Source organism: Falco cherrug, chromosome 6 (genome assembly GCF_023634085.1).
Source record: "Falco cherrug isolate bFalChe1 chromosome 6, bFalChe1.pri, whole genome shotgun sequence".
NCBI classification, from domain to species: domain Eukaryota; kingdom Metazoa; phylum Chordata; class Aves; order Falconiformes; family Falconidae; genus Falco; species Falco cherrug.
The window spans coordinates 61,504,196-61,526,549 of record NC_073702.1 but is presented as its reverse complement, the minus strand read 5'-3'; the positions used below and the strand labels follow the sequence as shown (position 1 = coordinate 61,526,549).

General features: G+C 40.6%; 1 protein-coding gene across 1 annotated transcript in view; it reads left to right on the top strand.

Moving 5' to 3' along the window:
- SLC35F1 (solute carrier family 35 member F1) overlaps nt 1-22,354 on the top strand; it is a 253,909-nt gene that overhangs the window by 202,115 nt on the left and 29,440 nt on the right. The window contains exons 3-5 of the mRNA XM_055714762.1: nt 526-653; nt 13,411-13,570; nt 18,451-18,607. Coding sequence (XP_055570737.1) covers nt 526-653; nt 13,411-13,570; nt 18,451-18,607 — 445 coding nt within the window. The remainder of the gene's footprint in view (nt 1-525; nt 654-13,410; nt 13,571-18,450; nt 18,608-22,354) is intronic.

The following is a 22,354-nucleotide window of genomic DNA, read 5'->3' as shown; positions in this document are numbered from 1 at the left end:
TTGTAATAATCGTCCTTGGAACAGGATCTGTAATCTGCCCAAAGGTGATGCTGTTACTCTCCTGCTCTAATATTCCATCATATTTGCAAATACTGGTAATCTCCCACTGGTGAAACCCTCTTGTGTTATGTGTGATACAACATTTATCAGTATGTATGGAAAGTATAAATGTTTGTAATAAACTGCTCTATTCTTTAGCATTTTATAGGTGTATATATAGAAGTAAAACTAAGAACACATTTACAGGCTGCCTAAGCGGCACTTGTTTTTCCCAGCATTGTTTACACCTTAAGTGACGTGACGAGCTGACCCTCACATATTGCTTCGCCAAGCTGGCTGGTTTAATATCTACAAGGCAAATAGGGTGCATTAGTTTTTACCTCCTTGCAGTACCTCTTTTTATATGGTACTTTTCAACTGCATATTGTAAGTACGAGAGATAGTCTAGGTAATTTCTCTTGACAGGCAAGTATTTTGTGCATGTAAACCTAACTCTTACATAATTCTTCTTCTTTATTGCCACAGGAGAAGAAAACTTGCTGGCAATTTTGAAAAGGAGATGGTGGAAGTACATGATCCTGGGGATAATAGATATAGAAGCCAATTACCTGGTAGTGAAAGCTTATCAATACACCACTCTTACTAGTGTACAGGTAAGGACCCAAAGGATTTTCCCTTTTGAGGTAAGATAGTAGGCCCAACGGGGTCAGTGGTGCAGTGTCCATTGGCTTCAGTGCACTAATATTTGCTGCCTGTGTCTTCTAGGTACCTTTTAATGCTGTCTCATAAGACGTGTTTTTTTCATATTGGACTATTTTTATTACTCAGTATTTTCCAAACTGTACAAAAACGTATTTACTTTCATTTTATTTTCCTGTGCTAAACCATTCATAATCATATTTTTAGTATTACCTACTTACTTTGGTCCTTTTAAGGAAATATTTGCAGCTGGGCTGAAATGTTTTTCTCACTTTATATTGTATTTGGAAAAAATACAAGCACTTCTTTTAGGATTCCATAACTCGATCTGACTGCGAAAGTTGTATGGTGGGTTGACCCTGGCTGGATGCCATGTGCCCACCGAAGTCACTCTATCACTCCCTTCCTCAGCTGGACAGGGGAGAGAAAGTATAACAAAAGGCTCCTGGGTAAGTTAAGGACAGGGAGAGATCACTTACCAGTTACTGTTGTGGGCAAAACAGACTTGACTTGGGGAAATAAATTAATCTATTACCAATCAAATCAGAGTAGGGTAATGAGAAATAAAACCAAATCTTAAAACACTTTCCCCCTCCCCCACCCCATCCTAGCCTTAATTTCACTCTTGATTTATCTACCTCCTCCCCTCCCTTGGAGCACAGGGATGAGGAACGGGGGCTGTGGTCAGTTCATCATATGCTGTTCCTGCTGCTCCTTCCTCCTCACACCATTTCCCCGCTCCAGCGCAGGCTCCATCCCACAGGAGACAGTTCTCCATGAACTTCTCCAGTGTGAGTCCTTCCCGTGGGCTGCAGTTCTTCACACACTGCTCCAGTGTGGGTCCCTTCCATGGGGTGCCATCCTTCAGGCACAGACTGCTCCAGTGTGGGTCCCCTCTGGGGTCACAAGTCCTGCCAGCAAACCTGCTCCAGCCTGGGCTTCTCTCTCCACGGGGCCACAGGTCCTGCCAGGAGCCTGCTCCAGTGTGGGCTTCCCACGGGGTCACAGCCTCCTTGGGGCATCCACCTGCTCTGGCGTGGGGTCCTCCACAGGCTGCAGGTGGGTACCTGCTCCAGTGTTACCCTCCATGGGCTGAGGGGCGCAGCCTGCCTCACCATGGGCTTCACCAGGGGCTGCAGGGGAATCTCTGCTCCAGTGCCTGGGGCACCTCCTGCCTCCTTCTGCACTGACCTGGGTGTCTTGTGGAGTGGTTGCTCTCACATATTCGCACACCTCTCTCTGGCTGCAGTTGCTCTTGCGCAGGTCCCATCATTGTGTGTGTGCCCTCCAGCCACCTTTTAAAATACGCTATCCCAGAGGTGCTACCACCATCACTGATGGGCTCAGCCTTGGCCAGTGGTGGGTCTGTCTTGGAGCCGGCTGGCATTGGCTCCATGGGGCACAGGGGAGGCTTCTAGCAGCTTCTCACAGAAGCCACCCCTGTAGCCCCCCACTACAAAACCTTGCCACACAATCACAATATAGGATTTTTAGCATTCCATAATTAGATCTGAGTGCAAAGGTTGTCATTAATTAAAATGAGTCTAATTATGATGAAGAAGTCTTACTCAGTGCAAGCAGTTAAGATGTGTTATGTTATACAACTGCTTCACCACAGCTATCAAAAAGTGTACTCCTCCTTAAAAAATTATACACGCAGTAAACAAAAGCTATGGTAGCAATTTCTCCAAAGATCCAACCTGTGTATTTTAAATACAAAGAAAAAAAAAAAATCAGGCTCCTTCCCATGTAAGTGGAAAAGTGAATAACACAAACATTTTTAAGAGACTGGAAATTGTCTGTCTTGGGAAATCATTGCATACTTCATTGCTACTTGTTCTAACACAAACCTACACCATTTTTACATTATCTCTAAACAACTGGGCAACACTAGGTAGTGTTCAGTGTATTTTACACCTTATTTGCCTGAAGCTTGTTGTTAAAGCTGGTAAAATAGAGGAGCATCAGAGGATTCTGCAAAATCAAAGCTAATTAGGAATATATCTCTTCCATAGTTGAAAAGTGATACTGGAAAATACTGAGCTTGTTTAGCGGAGTAAGAAGCAAAACCAGAAGAGAACTATGAATTCAAGGAATCTGAATATGAGGTTTATGCTAAATATTCACAGGTGCCTCTGCCATCAGAGTCTTGGTTAGACAATTCTTTGAAATGTGCCTAGACAATGTAGCATTGATTTTAACACTTTTCCAAATCAGATTACTCACTATAGTGTAAAGCATAAATCCACGTAAACTTTATACTGTCATCAAACATAGTGTTTCATTTAAAGATGAAACAGAAGCAGCTCAGGGAATTATTCAGCCTGAAACAGCATTGGTCAAAGTGTGTAATGGTGTGAAATGAAAACTGAAGAAATGGAAAGTAAAAGATGAAAAAAAGCAAGCTTTCCTGGAGTTTGAATTCTGAAGAGGCAAACAGGACCACTCTCTCAAGAGCATCTTCCGAGAGGCCTGGTCCTGCAAGAGCACTACCTGTGAGGCCGTAAATGCTGGCTGGCACGGAGCAAGAAATGTTCAAATCCTTTCAGAACTGAGACCTGAGAAACCATTGCTACCTATCGCAAATCAGTATGGCTTCAACTGAATGCTGTGAGAGCTATGCCAATGTACACATTGACACATAATTGAACCCCTCAAGTAATTTCTGGGGGATTTTATTCTCAACGGGCTTTACTCCAAGGCTTTTTTAATAGCAAGAATGTAAGAGTTTTTGAAATTGTCTCAGTAAATAAGAAATCTTGCACTATTTTTGTAGTGGTGGTACATGGACCAATTCAGTAGGAAATCAGTTTTACAGCATATACTTTTTTTCCACATGATGTCTCTGCTCTGTCATGCAAAACTAACGTGAGTGTGCTGGGCTTGTGGTGCTTTTAGGCAAAAAAACATTAAGCTGCCTCTAGCAAAAAGCCAAAGTTTAACTGTAAAAATATGCCTTTATTGCAATTGATTTGCAGTTCTGCTTTCACCAAAAAACTGCAAGCACTCAACAGCTTACTTAGTTTGCCAAGTAGCTTTAAACTCTTAGGACTGACAAAGTTTGTAGTTTAAAATCCCTTCTTTTTTTGTAATTAACATTATCTTATCATGGTTCCAGGAAACGACTGAAAATGGTGCCCTATTTTTCCCCTCTTTTTCTCACCCAAGTTTTTCCTGTATTTCCTTTAAAATTCTCCTTTGGTTTTGGTCTGGGAAAACAGAATTTTCTAATAAACCTTCCTATACATCTTTCACCAGATGCCTTCAGAACTACAGCGAGCAAGGACACACAGGCATAAATCAGAGGTTAATATGGTGCCTAAAATTTACTTTTGGACAGGCTTCTGGTTATTTCAGATCCTCATGTTCTCTATAATTACTGTCTGAGAATGTGGCACTCAGTTCCCTTATAAGATGAAAACAAAGTCTGTGAAGCTTAACACCACATAATTTTCCCTTAAAAAAACCCACCAAAACCACAACCCAAACCATCAAACAAACAAAAAGATCTCCCTTATAAACTGACATAAAAAAAATCAGATTGAAAGCCAATGCACTGTTTATATTTCAGACATCAAGGTGTAGGTCATTTGCTAAGGATAAAATCCAAGGGGCTCTTTAGAGGCATGCAATGCAATCCAGGGGCAACTAGACTTACTAGAACAATCCAATAATAATTGTCTACATATCTAAAATGTCATAGGCATCTAACAGCCCCTGGTTGGTGTGTACTAATGCAGCTCAGAACACAGCCTTGGGACATGAAAATGTGTGTTTGAACCTCTCATGTTTCTCCTCCTTTGGTATTTTTAAGTTCTGGTTCTTTGCATGCCTAGAGTGCTTCTATATTGATGGAGACAGATACCTAAATACCTGCCAACACTGCAAAATTCAAAAGCTAAGTATTCCTACATCAAAGTACCCCAAGGAGCTCAATATGTTAAATATGATCTTAGCATACCTCAGGTGCTTACAGAAAGCCTGGAGTGCTTTCCAAATCACAAGGGTAGAGCCACCTTTTACATAAAGTCATAGCTGTTAAAACAGTAGCCCGCAGAAAGGGTTTGAGTTACCTCTATCTTAGCTGTGGGGGTTGAAACTCAATTTGTCCACAGCCATAAAAATGCTCAGGCTAGTATGTATAGACTGTGCTCTAGAGGGTACATTTAAAAATTGAGTATACATCAGGTAAAAGGCACAGTAGTTTATCAATGGATCGATTTGATATCCAAAACCACATATTACAAGAAATGCCAGAAGTGCCAGAGATCAGTCACTCTTAATGCTCTCAGACACTTGTGTCCTGATTCGTGATGGCCAAAAACTTGCAAAATGTTCTTTAGTTTCTCTTAGATGCATTGATCTAACTTGCACTAGATTTTGCAGCCTTCTTGCATGCCAGCTGTAGCAGGTGGAGAAAGTGCATTAAGCCCTCTCGTGTACACTAGCACCCGATCCCATGGGATTTTTTTAAAAACTATACACTTACTTTCAGTACTGCCTGTGGCAATCCTTTCCATATTTGTCCTAATGGTTTTTAAAACAATCGTGGTGTAGGCCTGTGGGAAGTTTAGTAACTCTTCAAGAAGGGTGTTTTAACTGCTGTTACAGATACCTCTTACACAGCAGATAACATTAGCTCCCTCAGAGGGAATTAGAAGATTCTGAAGTTCTTGCAGTTATTTATACCTAGATATCTAATTTATTTAAAACTACATTTTGACTTGTCAGTGTTAGGTTTACGGTTGGACTCAATGATCTTAAAGGTCTTTTCCAACCTACATGATTCTGTGAATTTATGATTCTATGATTTCAGCTTCCCTGTATTGCATTTACAGTGCTCCATACGCATACGTGCCACCAAGCCCATAAAGTCTTCCACTAAGGCTGCTATATTAACATCTGTAATCTTTGCTGCCATGTGTTTCTCATTATACCAAGCTGTATTATGAGGCAGACTGCCCTCTCCCTTCTCCCCCATTGTCCCCACATTATCTCTCCTTTCTGCAATACACTGTTCTATCCACCTGCATATACGTTGTTGTGTTGCACTCTCTAGTTGTAATGTTATCCTTTTTCTGTGTTATGACATCACATAGAAATCTGGACTATTTCTGCAACACCTTGCATAGTGATACTGTAGAATATGCATACAATGTCAGAAGAAGTAAGGTACTGTCAAAGAGAGCTATGTTTCCAAGTAGTGATTTATCTGGTAATTTATTCCTTGAGCAATCAAGCCTTTGATTGGCATGATGAAAACCAAGGTTAGTAAAAGCTGGGATTTATAGACACCAGGAGACAGACAATAAAACTACGATGCTGATGTTCTCAGCTACTCTTAGATCACTGTGAGGCTCAGCAGTACATCATACTTCCAATTACCTCTGGCAGTTTTCATACCTCAACCACTGCCACCAGAAAAGGAAAGGAGTCAGCAGTAAGTGCTTATTATATGAGTACTGGATGGCAATAGACTTTGCTTTGTTCTTGGTCCCTATGGACTCAATGTACGTTGAGGCAGAAGGTCGAGATAATTTTGAAGAAAATTTGGGAGGTGAGGAGCAGGGGATGTGCAATATTGAAGTTGTTGATCCACCTTGTTCAGTGCCTGCTAATGTGAAATATGTCAAAAACAGGGAGAAATTCCACTCCTTCCCTTCGTCCTCCCCTCCTATGCATGTAAGATGGCCATACTTTCCTGTTTTGCTTCAGGGCAGTGAGGAAATAGTGCAATGTTAATAAGGTTTGCAAATCAGCATCGTGCAGAAGTGCTGCATACCATACATTTCTACTGTGAGAGTCTGTGGGATGTAGCTTGCATCTGGTTTATTATCACACTTTGAGTTGCTGTTATGTCTTTTCACTGTTACATACCTGTGGTTCTCAAACCAGCCCCTACAGCACCCTCAGTCTCTGTACACATTTTTCAAGTCAATTGAGCTCTCCATATCCAGAGCTCCTGCCTCTAATGGCAAAATTCACCCTGAGCCAAACTTTTTACTAACATAAATATGCAAAATCTCATTAAAGTCAGTGGAGCTGTGCCCATTACAATGGCAGAGATTTTGGCATCCTGTGCCCATTTTGCATATTCTTGCAGGTGAAATGCAAAAGCAGAGGTTTTTCTGCAGGAGACATCCATGATTTTTCCTAGGCCAGGATCTAATCCCCTGCATAGCTTATAGGCTGGTGATATGGAGAAGTTTCTAATACGTAACCTTGAGAAAATGGTCTTCAAAGCCCATATCCAGTCATCTTATTTAGAGAGAAGCAAACCAGAAAATAGTTTTTTTCTACAGACAGGCATGACTGCTGGTAGAGCTGTCTGCTGTCTTAGAATGATCTTTATCTGACAGTGGTGTGTAAAATCAGAGGAGAAAGGCAATTAAAGGAAAGGCCATTACAGTGGTGAGTTTATTGGTAACTCTTCCTGGTATTTGGGGAGATCTTGCACAAGCACAGCTGGAGTGCATGTAACGAGAGGAGAGGATGAAGAGGTGTGTCCTAAGGTGTTTTTTTTTTAAAAGTCAAGATGTGGTTACTCATGTTGGTAATAAAGCATGTCCATGTGTAGAGAGTTGAGAACAGAAGTACGGGTTGGATGTGACCACCACCTTTCATTTAACGTAACTTCAAGAAGTCACTGAATTCCTTCTGTGTACACAGAAAGCTGGAGCTGTGATAATCCTCATCTTGAGTGTTGGTGCATGGAAGTCAGAGGTAGGTGAAGGTCTTTCACTAATGAAAGTTTTGAGTGAGTTTCTGTGTCTGCAGGAAAAAAGAGAAAATCCTGAGAACAGAGTAAAGGAACTGATGGGAACAGTTAGAGAAGCATTGGTCATGTGGCCCCAAGGAAAAAATTAGAGATCTTGTGGGCAAAATAATGATTTAAAGAGGCTTCAGACTAGGAGCAGTCTTCTGGCTTTCGTTTCTTCCATGCCATGGTAATTAAACATTTTTACAGTTTTTTTTTTAAACAAATGACATCACTAACCAATTCTTTCACCAATCTCCCTATCCAGAGTACCCTACATTTTGGCTGGATGAAAAAATGAATAGTTTTGAAATTATTTCCATGCATGTATAAAAACCGTACAAGAAAGTGATTAAGTTGTGCTGAGATAGCAAATAGAAATACAAACAGTAAAAACAATGCTCCCTTTTTTATTTGAATTGCTTGAAATATCTCTGTCAGAAATGCTGCCAGCATCCACGCCTTCTCTGCACAGAAGGTTTCGCTTGCAGGGTAGCGCAATGGCCACGCAGTTCCCCTGGCGGCTGGCAGCCAGCTCTGTGGTGTTGTGAAGGTAGCGTGAAAACTGGAACAGAAAGAGCCATCAAATGGGCAGCAAACCCTGTCTTCCTTTGGAAGACAAAGCAAATGTCATGAGGTGTGTCTCTTACTGGATGTAGCACTCGCTGTTGTGTTAAACCTACCAGCTTGCATGCTGAAATTCAGTACCTGACCACACAACGCTGGACAGATACAATGCTGATTTTACTGATCCCTCTGCTCTGGAGAGTAAGCTGAGTAGAGGGTGCAGCTGATTCTCTGCATGATTTGCTGGAGGGCAGTGCTAATGAGAAGCCCCTAATGTGGAAAAAAAGGGCTTATAACGGCGGGGTGGGGGTGGGTGGAAATCCAATGAATGTTTAAAAAGGGAGATTCAGCTCAGCTTCTCCATAGGGAGTTTGCTGACCAGCTTGCTTCTTTTTGATACCGCTGCAGATCAGCAGTTCATCTTCTGTATTACAGACCTTCCAAAGCTTGCTAGCTCTCCCTTCCAGTGACTAACAGTACATTCTTGCTATAGATGTGCAAACACATGCCGAGTTTATGAGATCAGAGACTGGATACTTACTGTTACCAAGAGAGTATTTATCTATGATTTACAAGTATAATAAAGTAACATAATCTAACAAACAATTGGAGGAAATACATTTCAACATTGTGTGTCGTCAACAGATTTAGATGCAGTGTGATATCTTTTAGAGTCAAAAAATAATCTTCAATCTCTACAACTCAGCTTTTTTATAATAGAAAGGAGCTTCTGTAGGACAGTATATCAATAGATTATATATTTTTGTATCCTGCTTTCTAAAGCAGCCCAATTCAGAGCTGTGACTGAGGAAAACCGCAGGCAAACACAGCATCATCAAAGAACGTGGTCTGTACCTCACACTCCTATCAGATTTATTATCTTCCCATGGCAAAATAAGAAATATGTTTTCTTTTAGTTTAGTGAGTTCTGATAACTTCTGTGATTAACAGGAACATTGATTAAAATCAGGTCGCTCATTAATTTAACATAATGACAGGGTATAGGCAGTGCCTTTTGAATAAGCAATTAAAAGGAAGAAAAATATCAAAAATGAACCTTAGGGAAATACTGGTGAACAGCTGACCTTTATGTACTATAAATGAGATTCAAGCTAAGCATAATTTATCTTTGTTATTTTAATAGACAGAAAAATTACAATTAGGTATAATGGTTTTTTCTTAATAGCTGGCATAACTAATAACAAACAAAAGAAAGAAAAGTAAGGGGGGAAAATAAACAAGAAAACCATGTTGCAGATCAGGCAATCCACAATAACACATCTTTTGTCTGTAGAATATATATACATTTTTTCTTCTACTAGACAGGTTTATCTGAGGAAGAAAGAAAGGCGGAGCAAATTTAGTCCTAAGGAAATGAAAAGTAAAGCAATACCTGAAAAACAGTTAAGCAGTATGTACTAGGTTATCTTATGCTTGTATTGCGTTAACCTAATTTATTTTTACCTACCCCATTGTTTAATTATAGATATAAACTAAGCACAAATCAAGAACTATATAATGTCAGTGAACATTGCCTACGTTTAACGTTTATATCTGTTGATGCTGCAGTATTCCGAATAGCAATTTGTGGATTAGGCCTCGGACTGTCAGCCCCAGAGGGGCATTTTCCAGCTGCTGCCAGCATTGTTTGTTTGTGACAGGTTCTGTTTATGCATCCCTTCATGTTAGTGCTTAAAAACCACATCATCACATATTTGAAAGCATAGGTATGTTTAAATATTTATGGAATTAGAAGAATTTTTAAAATCTTCTTCTAAAAGACTTAGTGGGAATTTGCGTGTTGAAGTACACATGCTGCAGATACAAACAATTTTTTAAACTGGCTATTAAAATCACACTAGCACTGTAATATATCTCATATTCACAAGAAAATGTTCTTTTTGTGTGCTTAGCCTGGAATAAGTGAAGCAGCCCTCATCAGAGCTCCTGTCCACAATGAACGTGCAGTGTCCTGTCCTGTGTATAAAGGTGGCCAACAGGTTCCAGATGTTAGGGGTTAAAAATATCCATTGAGTCACTCTGTGTCTCTTGAGCAGTAGTTAGCGGCTGAAGGGTGACATCTTCGTATTCTTAAATCTGTTCTTAGACTCTGTGTGAGTGACTAGAGCTCCTGATTTTGTGAAGTGGAATAGTTGGTCTAGTACTGGTTGAGGTTCAATTTGTCACCTTTGCATGGAAAAGAACTGGAAAGATGCTTGCAGACGCTTGCTGTTGCATTAAATAAGTGGTTTCTTAAAACACCTCTATGCTTAATGGTTGCATAAGGCTTTCTACTCTGTTTTGGGCACAGTCCTCTAAGGTGGTATGTGTATGTGTGGGAAGAGGGTGCTCAAATCTTAGGTGCTTGCCTGAGGAGGGCAATGGCAGACTGCAGTATCTCTGGCTAGTCCTATTTTACTCATGTCCAGATCTAAATAAAGTGTAAGGGTGCCTCTTCCCTTCTCCAGTGCAAAGTTAATTGAGTTGGTATAACCTACCGGACACTGGTGACCCCAGGGGGACAGTGTGGAAGGAAAGCGATGTGCACTGAGCCAGGTAACGGTGGCTGTTACTGGTGACACAGTTTGGTTGCTTTCTCCAAGGTGACATAGGTGCCTGCCCATGTAAGCTTCTCCTCCACCTTGTTTTGATGCTAACTACCAGTGAAGTTAGACTCACAAAATAGCCCAGCTTGGAAAGGACCTCCAAAAATCATCTGGCCAACCTTTTGTGGAAAAGGGAGTCTAGATTAGATTATTTATCACCCTGTCCAATCACATCTTGATAAACCTCCAGTGGTTAGGATAGGATAAACCTACCATGTCCCTGGGGAAGTTGTTCCAGTGATTGATAGTTCCCAGTGTAAAAAATTTCTTTCTTATGTTGAGGAGAAACCTCTCCCAGTGCAACTTGTACCCATTGCCTCTTGTGTTCTCCCTGTGGCTTCTGGTGAAGAGCCTCCATCTTTACAGCCACACTTTAATGTGAAGAGGTCAGAAAACTGTGAGTTAAGTTTGTATGTTCAGTGCTGCACTGGGAGGGAATGGGATAGAGCAGTGTAAGAAGTAAACTACCTTCCTGCTGTTTGGTACCACCTTTCTCTGTCTTCAGCAGAGATGATGGGCACACTGTGTATCAGCGCAGCTAATGAAGAAAACATGTCCTGTGTGTGCAGGCATGATGACATGAGGATTGAGAAGGGAGGTGTTGAGCTGTGTCTACATCCCATAGGTGATACTGAAGAGTGAGCTTCTCACAGATGTCTCACCTGTTGCTGGTAGTGCTAGGGCTGCATTGGTGAAGTGCAGAAATCCACAGTGCATGAAAAATGTGCAGTGGATGTTATCTATGCAGCAGTGACCATTTGAGCTGGCTAGGTGGACCCCATCCCTCCTTCCAGTGACAGGAGAAGGCCATGTGCCACCTTGCCCACACCATGTGCCAGCATTTAATGCATACACCTGGTAGTCCTGCCACCACCCCTCCCTGCCCCAGGAGCTGGCTGCTCCCAGCAGTGCGACTCCTGAAATTGTTCTTGTGTGGGTGGTGTCTTGTATATGCATGTTTTTGCAGAGAATTGTTACTGAGTGTTAGCTGTGTTATACATGTGTATATATATCCACACACATATATACATGTCAGAGGCAGAGCAGATGCCCTATGCAGACGAAGGAGCTTGTTGCAGTTCTTTCAGACCTTGTCCCTTTTTGTGGTTGGTCTGTGAAGGATGGCATTTTGACGACTGCTGAAGGAAGTTTTCACTGTAAAGAGGCCAGACCATGCCTTTTAGATTATTAGGTCTCATATTAAATGCAGAACCTGCTTTTAGCATGGACCTTTCCCATTTGTAATTTCCCTCATCTGTTCTGCAGTTCTTTGGGACTGGTCAAGCCTCCCGAGAGCAGCATGGTCCCGCTGCTGAACCAGTTCTCTTCTGAAGGCTTTTGTTACTCACTGTCTGGAGAATCTTTGAAATGGATGGGTTTCTATGCACACTCCTGTTTTTAAACAAAGTTTCAGGGCAATTATCCTTAGTCCAAAAATTGGGATTTATATTTTTGCTGATCCCCCAAATTTAATATTTATTACATAGGTATCTCACATGTAAATAACAATTTTCTAAGCATTGAAATTCTTGAAATCATCCAAAAATCTTTTTCTCTTCACATAGTGCATGGACACACAAAGAAGTTAAAAGGGATGTGATCATTATTTTATAATACTTGGTGTGCTTAGTGGTAAATCACACAGAAAGAACAAGTACTGAGTAACAGGCCCAAAGGGAAGAAACCCCAAATTGCATCATCTAAAATCAAGGTAACATCTGGAGTAGTTTTTCAGAACTGTGGACACAGTCTCCTCTATTGGTTGCTCCAGAATATTTTCATTAGGAAGAAGATGCAGTCATACAGCTCTGGTTCATGCTGTATCAATTGGCGTTGAGCAGTAGCGTATGCTGCACAATTTGTTAAATCCCATTGTTAGTCCATAGAATCACGACTCTTATTTATCTGTATCCTTTTTGGAGGTGGGATTAAAGTCAAGTTTCTTTGGGTGTTTCTTACCCACGATTTTTGTTTCTTGGTGACATACTGGTATTTTCTAAAATATATTTTAATTTGAAAATCTCAGGGTCCTCTCACAAACATGTGGTGTGTTTCTTTTTTTTATTGCGGCTTCTGTGGATTTACTCCTGGGTGTCTCTGAAAAAAACAATTAAAGATTGTGCTTCGTAACACTTCTTTGAGAAAGCTTTTACTCAGATTCTGTTGGCAAGAAGCCTGAGTTTCTTGCATTGCAGGCAACATGGGGTTTTGTGGGGTTTTCTCCTTCAGAGGCATATGGGACTGTATTTTCAAGGAGTTAACAGTCCCCACAAGGAACAGATTTTTCGTAAGTATTCTGCATGCAGAAACCCCTTGATTTATATGGCCAGTTTTAATAAATCTGGTCAACTTGTGTATTATGAATATTTCTGCTAATTGAACCAGAAATGACTGAATTAAAGCATATGTCTAGACTGCAGGAGAACTGCCCTCAGTCTCTGTCTGTTAATCACGGGAGGTGAGGACCAGATGGAGTGGTGTGGCTCTCTTTTGGCCCTGGTTTCCTTCCCATCGATTTGAAATATGCATCTGAATCCAAGAGCAAGGCAGTGCTGTTGGGTGTTAGAGCAGAGCGACACCTCTCCAGAATTTGTGGAATAGACTTGAACAGCATAGACTTATCCCCTGTCTGATGGATGACATAACCACTGGAAATACACTTTCTATCCGGTAGAAAGTGCCATAACTAACTAAATAACCCTGTTCCTCCCCTCTGTTGGAACCTATCCCCATATTTTAAGGCAAGGTTGATTTGTTGATTTTTCCTCTCTTTCTTGACAGCTCCTAGACTGTTTTGTCATCCCAGTGGTGATACTGCTCTCCTGGTTCTTCTTACTGGTACGATACAAGGCAGTGCATTTCATTGGGATTGTGGTCTGCATTCTGGGCATGGGCTGCATGGCAGGAGCAGATGTCCTTGTTGGGAGACAGCAAGGAGCAGGTGAGTAAGGATGGATGGGCTGTATTCCCAAGTTTTGTTCAGAGAAACCATTGACAAGAACATGTCAGACTGGGACCAAATTAAAGGGGAAATTGGCAAGAAACCCTGTGTCTCCATGGATCCAAAGCACTGCACCATTCAAAATTGCTTCTTTGTCAGAAGGAACAGAGAACAAAAATGAATCAACACTTAAAAGTCAGCATTGCTGCAAATGGACTTCATGGGCCCTGTGTCTGCAACACACGTCACCCTCTGTGCACACTGCGGGAACAAGCTAAAGACTTGTAGTATCATTGTTTGGGCTTACTTGTTTGACTGCAAACCTCAGTTGCTTCCTTTCCAAATGGGCTACATCTTCGAGTAATAAGCACCTCTCATGTCCCCTGTGTACTATTACTTCTCAACTTTACTCCTTTTTCATACTGAGGTGGGGTTGCTGTGTAGGTGTAGAAGATGCCAAACCTACATACTAACTTCACCAGTTGGGTTTTGCACACAGTCTCAGAGTAAAGGTTTGGGATTTGCCTGTGTCACTGCTGGAGAGAACCTTGTGTGTACAATGTTCTGTTTTACGTGCCGCATCATATGAATAATGTGTGTGTAGCTAAGCTACTAATGCAGACTAGACAGAGTTAGATTTCATCGATCAACTTCCTCTGTCACATTGATTTCTCTTGTGCCAACCCAAATGATGTGGGAAGGCTGGAAATTCTTTTCAAAGATTGTCAATTAGGCACAGTTTTCATTCTTAATTAAAAGCGCTGAATTGTGAGCTGAGCATAATACACTGGGATTTAAAATACTTGACTCAGCTTTCTGAATACAAATGCAAGTGCTCTGAGGACTACATTTGCCAGGATGCTACTACATAAAACAAGGGATTTTGTGACAGTTCTTACCATATCTCCCTGCCCTCTTTTATCCCTGTTCTTTATCCTAAAAGGAGACTTTTAGTTCATTGGTCTCCTCCAGAAATAGTCCTGCCTCAGCTAAAAAGGAAAGAATAGACTCTGTACTATGAAATCAGCCAGCCAAAGCTGCATTGAGAATGACTGATTTCAGAGGGATTGGGATTTCAACACTGGGTTCTGGAGGAAACATCCTGCGTCCCAGTAATCTAGAGAGTAACATGCTGGGGTGGGTGAGTTGTGGATCAGCAGGAGTGTGTAGGGCAATGGACCTCAGTGGACAAGGAACAGATTGAAGAACAGGGACACTTTGCCATCCAACTGCAAGAATTAGGTATTATCTGCCATATTCACTACTAAAGCACAAGTATAGCTGTTAGGTGAATTTGTCCAGAAAAATCTGTTAACATTGCATTATTGCCTTTTAATTTGGAACTACACGTGAAAAACTCTGTCCATGCTTACTGCTACACAGCTAGACTGCAGCTTTTTTCTTTAAGTGGCAAAATTATGTTATTAATTTTATTGTCTTTAACAGAGTAAAATAGATCAGATGGTTTAATTTATCTGAAGAAGTAAACCAATACATTACAAATCTACAAATAAAAAGAAGTATCGGTAGCAAAAGAAAAAAAAGTCTTGAAACTCTTCATTAAATGGTTCCACAGCATCTGTAGGATATTTCCTAGGTCTGGGCAAACGAAAGAAAAGAATACACCAAAAGCATGATGCTGTATTAGTCCTCAGTAAACTCTGTTTATCCTATACTTTAGGGGACAAGATCTGTTGACACCTGTTGACTGTATTATTTACTACATTGAAGTGCCATAAGGCTCTGCTAGGCACTTACTGCATACAGCAATCTAGCCTGCCAGCTCTTACAGTAAGGGAAAATGAACTAAAATGTATCACTGAGAGATTAACAGGTATTTTCCATACTATCTGCAGGAATTAAGTATAATGTGTAGGCATGCTCCCAGCTTTCAGTAAATAAATATACGGTAGTTTTCCTCTTTTTTTTGTATCCCGGCTGATGTTTTACACATTACTCAATGGGAGAAGCAATTACTATCAAGTACTTTGTACGCTAGCACCTTACATGCCAAGTATAACTTAAAATAACACTTTCCTGAAGTAATACCCCTAAGGTCCCTTGGTACTTGTGCTCCTGTAATACACAGGGGTCTAAGACACAGAGGTCTAAGTGTTTCATCCAGATTTTTCAAAGCATTTCACAGCTTTAGCTTACCACAGTCTCTGAAAACCAGTCACTTCAGTCCTGGTAATAAGTATATGAGAGTATGTTTAGTCTAAGATGGGACACATTGAGACTGATTTTTAGATATTATGATCATCATTAATTACAACCAAAAGCAAAGAGAACCATCTCTTAATGCTGGGAGGTAAGGTAAAAATGTGGCAAAGTGGCCTAGCGAGAGTGTGAAAAACAGTTGTGTCAGACCATAGTTCATATTCAAATTATTTTTATTACACTATAGTGCTATAACTGGTCCCCAGAACATTAAGTTCTCCCTGGACTGTATGACTTCTGCTTCCAGAGAACATTAAATATGCCAATGATTAATGCAGAGCGTGTTGTGCCAGGCTGTGCCTTGTGTTTCTTTACAGGAATGACCTACCCCATTAAATTGGTCAAGTACAACTGTATTAACCTACAAGTCTTTACAATGCCTCTAGTCAGTTGATACATATTTCCTTAGCAATGAAACCAGTAGATGCGTGTGGATTTTACATGCATGAAAATATGTATATTGGGATATGTCAGTCTTGGGAGAAAGTTCCAAAGTCAGCCTCTTGAGGAAGCAAAGAAAAGGCATTTGACAACCAGGATGCTAGGAATTATTAGGAAAGAAACCAAAAGCATAGGATAATATATTTTAATGCCAGTATATGTTTTGAGGCATAAACTTCTTGAGTACCATTACTTTAGTCACTGCATCTCAAAAAGAAATGACCAGAAAATAAGCCTATAGAAACAATGGAGAAAGGTGAGAAAGCTGTTCACAGGCAGAAAATGGTTTCAGGATGAGGAGACTGTAGACAGAATGGGACTTTTCGTCTCTTGGAAAAGGCAAGAAAGATAATATGGTAAACGTACATGAAGTCTTGGGTGGTATGGAGAAGGTCAATAGAGAGTGATCCTTAAATATTTCTCACAATCAGAAAATTATGGGATGCCCAATATAATTTTGAGGTACCAGGATTAAAAGCTAAAAACATGAAGTACTTTTTAATAGTTGGCCAAAATTATATGAACTTTACTCAAATTGATGAAGAATCCCTCAAGATCTATTAAGTTTGATGGTCTAATGCAACTTTCATCTCAGAAAATCCCTAATCTACTGAGAACTGGCTGATAAAAATCCCTCTGTGCTTTCCTATTTCTTTATGCTTTCCTCAGCCACCCTGTGCTGCCCAGTGCCAGAGGAGGGTCCTAGGCTGCGTGGATCCATGCTCTGACCAGCTCTTGGCGTCCTTTTCTGGGAAGGCCCCAAGGGTTGAAGCTCTCGCTCTCTGAGCTTCAGTGCACTTTGGGGAGAGCCATCACAGTGTGGTGCCTGGGGCCATCCCATCTGTATGCAAACGTTCAGCGTCTGAGACGTCCTTGTTTCACAGCTGCGAAAGGATGATATTTTTGTCTCAGCAGTTCAACACAGTCAAGCTCTAAGGTCAAAAGCCTTTCAGCAGTACTTCCCCGAAGTGTCAGTGAGTAGCTGTAATAAATACCAAATGAGTGAGCTCAGTGAGGAATGATTGGAGCAACTGTGGAACATCAAATGCATCAGGAGTATGAAGAGGTTTTGTTAAGTGCCGGTGCTTATTTTAAATTAAGGGCATCTTAATCTTACATGTTGAAAAGATCATTTTGAACCAGTGAGAATGTTTGGCTTCCATTTTTAGTTACTGCAGTGTATTTTACAAATCAATAACAAAAAACTTAAAAAGGCAGGAACTTAAAAAATAAATTGAGGTATTTTAAAAGAAAACAAAGTGGGTTTTTTTCAAAAAAAATCCAGTCTAGTACTTCAGCATTTCTGCTGAATCTTTTCAAAGGGAATTCCATTATATATAGCCTTTTGGAATGTGATTCTACAGCAGTGTCTGACAGCTTTGTGAAGCTCTTGCAGAAATCATTTAACAAGCCATAATGTGCAAAGGGAATCACATCAGTTTACAAAGCCAGGGCCTCGGTTTTCAAGCTGGAACTTGATCTTGATCAAATCTCCCTGCAACCCTCCCCACCATCCAATAATAAAAGTCTCCAAGACTTAAAAAGATTTCAAACAGTCTTGCATAATGCAATGTTTTAGCAATTATATATGCCTGGAAGTACTGAAAATATATCTTGGTGTTCATTGCATGCCTTAGGTACTGCTATGTTAATTGAACCTCTTTTAAAAATCTGTCGTTATCATCACCCTCTGTCTACACCCCATCCTTCCTCCTCTCTTTCTTGTCAAACAGCTTCATGTGAGAATGAGGTCGGTATTGGGGTTGTAATGATTTCTTCACTTATTTCACAGGTACATGGAATTTTTCAGTTGGTTTCGCATCTAAATACTGGACATGTTTTAGACTGGTTGGGTTTCAAGATGAGATGAAAACTGCTCTGTGTAGCCCAGTCACATTCTATCTGAAAAAAAAAAAGTAATAATAAAATAAAAAGTATTAATTGCTTTATTGTTTTTACAGTATTTCAGATTCTTTCAGATTCCCTTATCTACAGCAAGGATGATGCTGTCCCTTTACCTCTGCTAGATTTTGCTGGGATATTTATTGAATGAAAACTGTTAAAATGACAGAATATTTTTGTTCTGCTTATTAACGGCTTATTATTATACGGGCTACTTAGTGACTGAGGGTTGAAATCTGTAGGGAAGAACTTGCAATGGTTCTAGGCCAAAGATGGTTGTTCTGAGATATTCTGATTTTTCCCGTCTTTATTCCTAGGTGAAAATAAACTGATAGGGGATCTCTTAGTACTGGGTGGAGCAACGCTATACGGCATCTCGAATGTTTGTGAGGAGTATATCGTCCGAAATCTGAGTCGAGTGGAATTCCTGGGCATGATCGGACTCTTTGGCTCCTTCTTCAGTGGAATTCAGCTGTAAGTGAGCAGATTTGAGCCCCAAGGTCATTCAAATAAGTGCAGCTGTGGCCTTCATTGAGGTAGTGTAACCCTCTCTTTGAAGGTAGCCGTTTCCTGTGGAGAGTAGGTGTCCTCTGATTCTGGAATTTGCGTTGGTTTTCCTATTTCACATTTGTGGATTTGAATAGTAACACAAATTTGTACCGCAGTGCTCTCCTTCAAGGCATGGTGTCCTTGAGTAGTCACATGGGGAGGGAGGAGTAGAAGACACATTTGACCATCTTGTTGCTGGAAGGCAAGTGGATACTTCATGTTGGTCTGATCTGTGAATAACAAAATCTACAGCTCCCGCTGTTCTGTTTCATAGTTTTAAAAAGTCACTTAGCTTTCTAAACAGGTAGAAAACATGTCCAGTTATAAGTTATTTTACAGATAGGCTCGTTCTGTGTAACTAAAATATGATATGGCAGAAATAATGGGAAAGCCTTTAAGAAACTGGCCTTTTCACTTCAAAATATTTAGTACTCAGGTGATTGTCTCATGCATTTCAGGAACTACCGTGGCCTGTCTATATCCACAGGTACCTAATGAGCATCTCACCTGCAAGCCTAAGAGTTGGAAAGTAGCTTCCAGTGTTGTAATACTGTGACTGATGAAAGTGTAGTAAAAGTCACCATGGAAGGTTGCAGATTCGTCACTGGTGCTTGTCACACAGTATAATTCTGGATCATTAGTCGAAATCAGGTTGGTTCCCCGCACATCTGAGCTACTCAGCTTCTAAGAACAGAGACTGATCAAAACAATGACCCATCAATTCCCCCTTAATTAGTTCTATTTCTTTAGCCAGAAAGCTTATTATGTTTATGTGGGATCTGAACATGTGACTTAAAATGTTTTATATTAACTGGCTGGCACACGAGTAGTTCCTTTTATAAAATATAGAATTCAGGAGCACGTAAATGTGCCTACTATCTTTGGCTAAAGCATTTTTGTTACCTATGGTGTTCACAGTAGATAGGTACAAACTGATTCTGAGGGCATCAAAGCAGTGCCTTTGTCTTGCTCCGCATGTGTAAACTGTCATGTACATGTCTCGTACTCCTGAATTTAATTATAGTGCCATTACCCTCTCTTGACCCAAGCAGTTAGGCACAATTCAGGGTCTGTGAGTAGTTGTTTTGCTGGGGAGAAGAAGGTGTTGCTGGAGCAAGGCATCTTTGTATACAGGGGACACAACTGGAAGGGCTAATAATGTTTCTGCTACTTGATTCCATGAAGCAATTCAGCATTTTCTTACCTTTTCCTGTAATGAAGAGCAGACATCACATAGTTATGTGTTCACAGAAGTTTAATCTAACTAAATATACCAATTGTTTCAAAGAGAAGCCAGCTCCCCATATTAAAATTAAAGACTCTTTCTTTGAAACACTATTGGCCACTTCCATGCAATATAGCACCTTTAGGTCCTGTACACTAATGTAGCCTGAAGAAGGAATTTTTCAGCAGTAGGGCCATTTCCCAGCATTCTGGACACAGCACTGGTCAAAGTTTGGTTGGCATCCACAAAGTGATTGAAGATGGGGAACACATGTGCTAATACCACTGGAGGTGTAAGTCTCATATTCATAGGATTTACAGGGAGCAGTACAATTCTGAAGAAGGGAAAACACTGGTGTGTAGGACTATGCTGAACATACAGAACAGTACCCACAAGTGAATGTGCCCCTTATTGACATGCACTGATCTCAAAATAATATAGTAGCAAAAAGCTGTGGTAATTGCCTTTTATTTTATGTGTAATTGCCAATATATAAATATGTGTTGATGATTCATGTTAGTTCATGCTTCAGCTCTAGTACAGGGCTTTATCTCCAAGAGGATGTTCAAGAAGTAGGCTGTTGTTTTCTAGAACAGTTTAGCAAGAGTGCTTAATATTAGACTGTAACATAAAATAAACCCAGATAATGCCTGTTGGACAGCAAATGAAGGGCTAAGGTGTCAGGGCAAACAGTGAAGTAAAGAGTTGGCTAAGTATCCGGCCATGGTGGAAAGAGAAGTTTAGTGGGTTGGATGGGATTAAAGCAGAGAGGAATTGTATATCAAAACAAGAGAAGAAATTAGTTGACAAGAGTTGGGGAAATAGCTACTACCCAGCAAATGAAGATAATGCTGTCTGGTGGAATCATATAACCATGGAATAACCTTCTTTGTAATGGAACCCTGGAGGTCGTCTGGTTCAAGCTCCTACTCAAAGCTAACTTCAAAGTTATGTCAGGTTGCTCAGGAACTTGTACAGTTGACTTATTATCTCCAAGAATTGAAACGCTAGTCCTGCTGGGCAACCTATTCCAGTGTTTGACCAATATTTTTTTCTTTATATCTAATCAGTTTCCCATTGCAACTTGTGTCCATTGTTACTCATCCTTTTGTTGTGCACCTCCATGAAAAGTCTGACTTTTTTCTGTAACTACCCATTAGGTAAAGCAGCAAATTTATTGTCCCATCCTCCTCCCCAGCTTAGCCTTCTCTTCCTCACACTGAACAAGCGCTGGTGTTTCAGCACCTCCTCTTACATCAGGTGCCCCAGCTGCCTGACCGTTGTGACAGAGCTCAGTTGTACTCCAGTTTGTCGATGTGTCTTATTCTGGCCAGGCCAAAATTGGATACAGTACTCCAGCTGCTGTCTCACAAATCGTGTCCTTCAACTTGGTGGCCAGACTCTTACTAACAGAGCCCAGGATGCTGTTGGCCGTCTCTGCTGAAGGACATATTGCTGACTTACATTCAGGATTTTGTCCAGCAGGACTCCAAGGTTTAATTCTAAAAAGCAGCTTTCTGTCCAGTCAGCTCCCAGCCCATACTGTTGCATGTGGTTATTCCACCCCAGGTGCAGGAATTCAGATTTACTTTTCTTGAACTTCACGAGGTTTCTCTTGGCCCTTTTCTTCAGACTACCTTGTGTTGGAAACTTTGCTAAAGTCAAGGTATGTTACACCTCATCCTTTCATCCATTCCCTCTCCTTTATTTACTGAGCCAGTCATCTCATCATAGAAGGCAGTCAGTTTGGTCAGATATGGTTTGCTCTTGAGAAGTCTATGCTGGCTTTTTCCAATCATGTCCTCATTTCCTGCAAATGGCTTCTAGAAGATTTGCTTCATAATCTTCCCAAAGGTTAGCATAAGGCTGTCGGCTATAGTTTTTGCTCTTTTTGAAACTGGATGTTGCATTTGTCTCTTTTCAGTCATCAGTGACCTCCTCCAGTCACCACAGCCTTTCAAAGATCATTGTGGTTCCTATTCTTCAGTGACTCTGGCATCACTAAATGGCAACTTCTGACAAAGTTGGTTTTGCCCCCCTTTGTTTCGCAGGTCATAATGAATCACAGACCACAGCATATTGTTTTATGCTTATTTTGTATCAGATAGGCAATACTATGAAAGCAATGTTCCTGCATTACATTTATATCAAAATTCATTTGCCAGAACAAGAGACATTGCAGTTTGTTTTCATGATATTCTTCAGGAATTACTGATAAAAGAGACATATGCCTTATGCATGCAAAGACACTTATAATTTAGTTATTTTGCAGACAAAATAATCTTATTATTCTGTACACAGTATTAAATTTGCCACACATCAGCAGCAAGAAAATTAGAATTTCCAGGATGCAACTTTCTAGACCAGATTAATGTGGAAGTCATTCAGTTCCTGCAGTTTTACTATTATGCTTGCTCTTCCACATGCCACCTTTTGTACTAGGTACT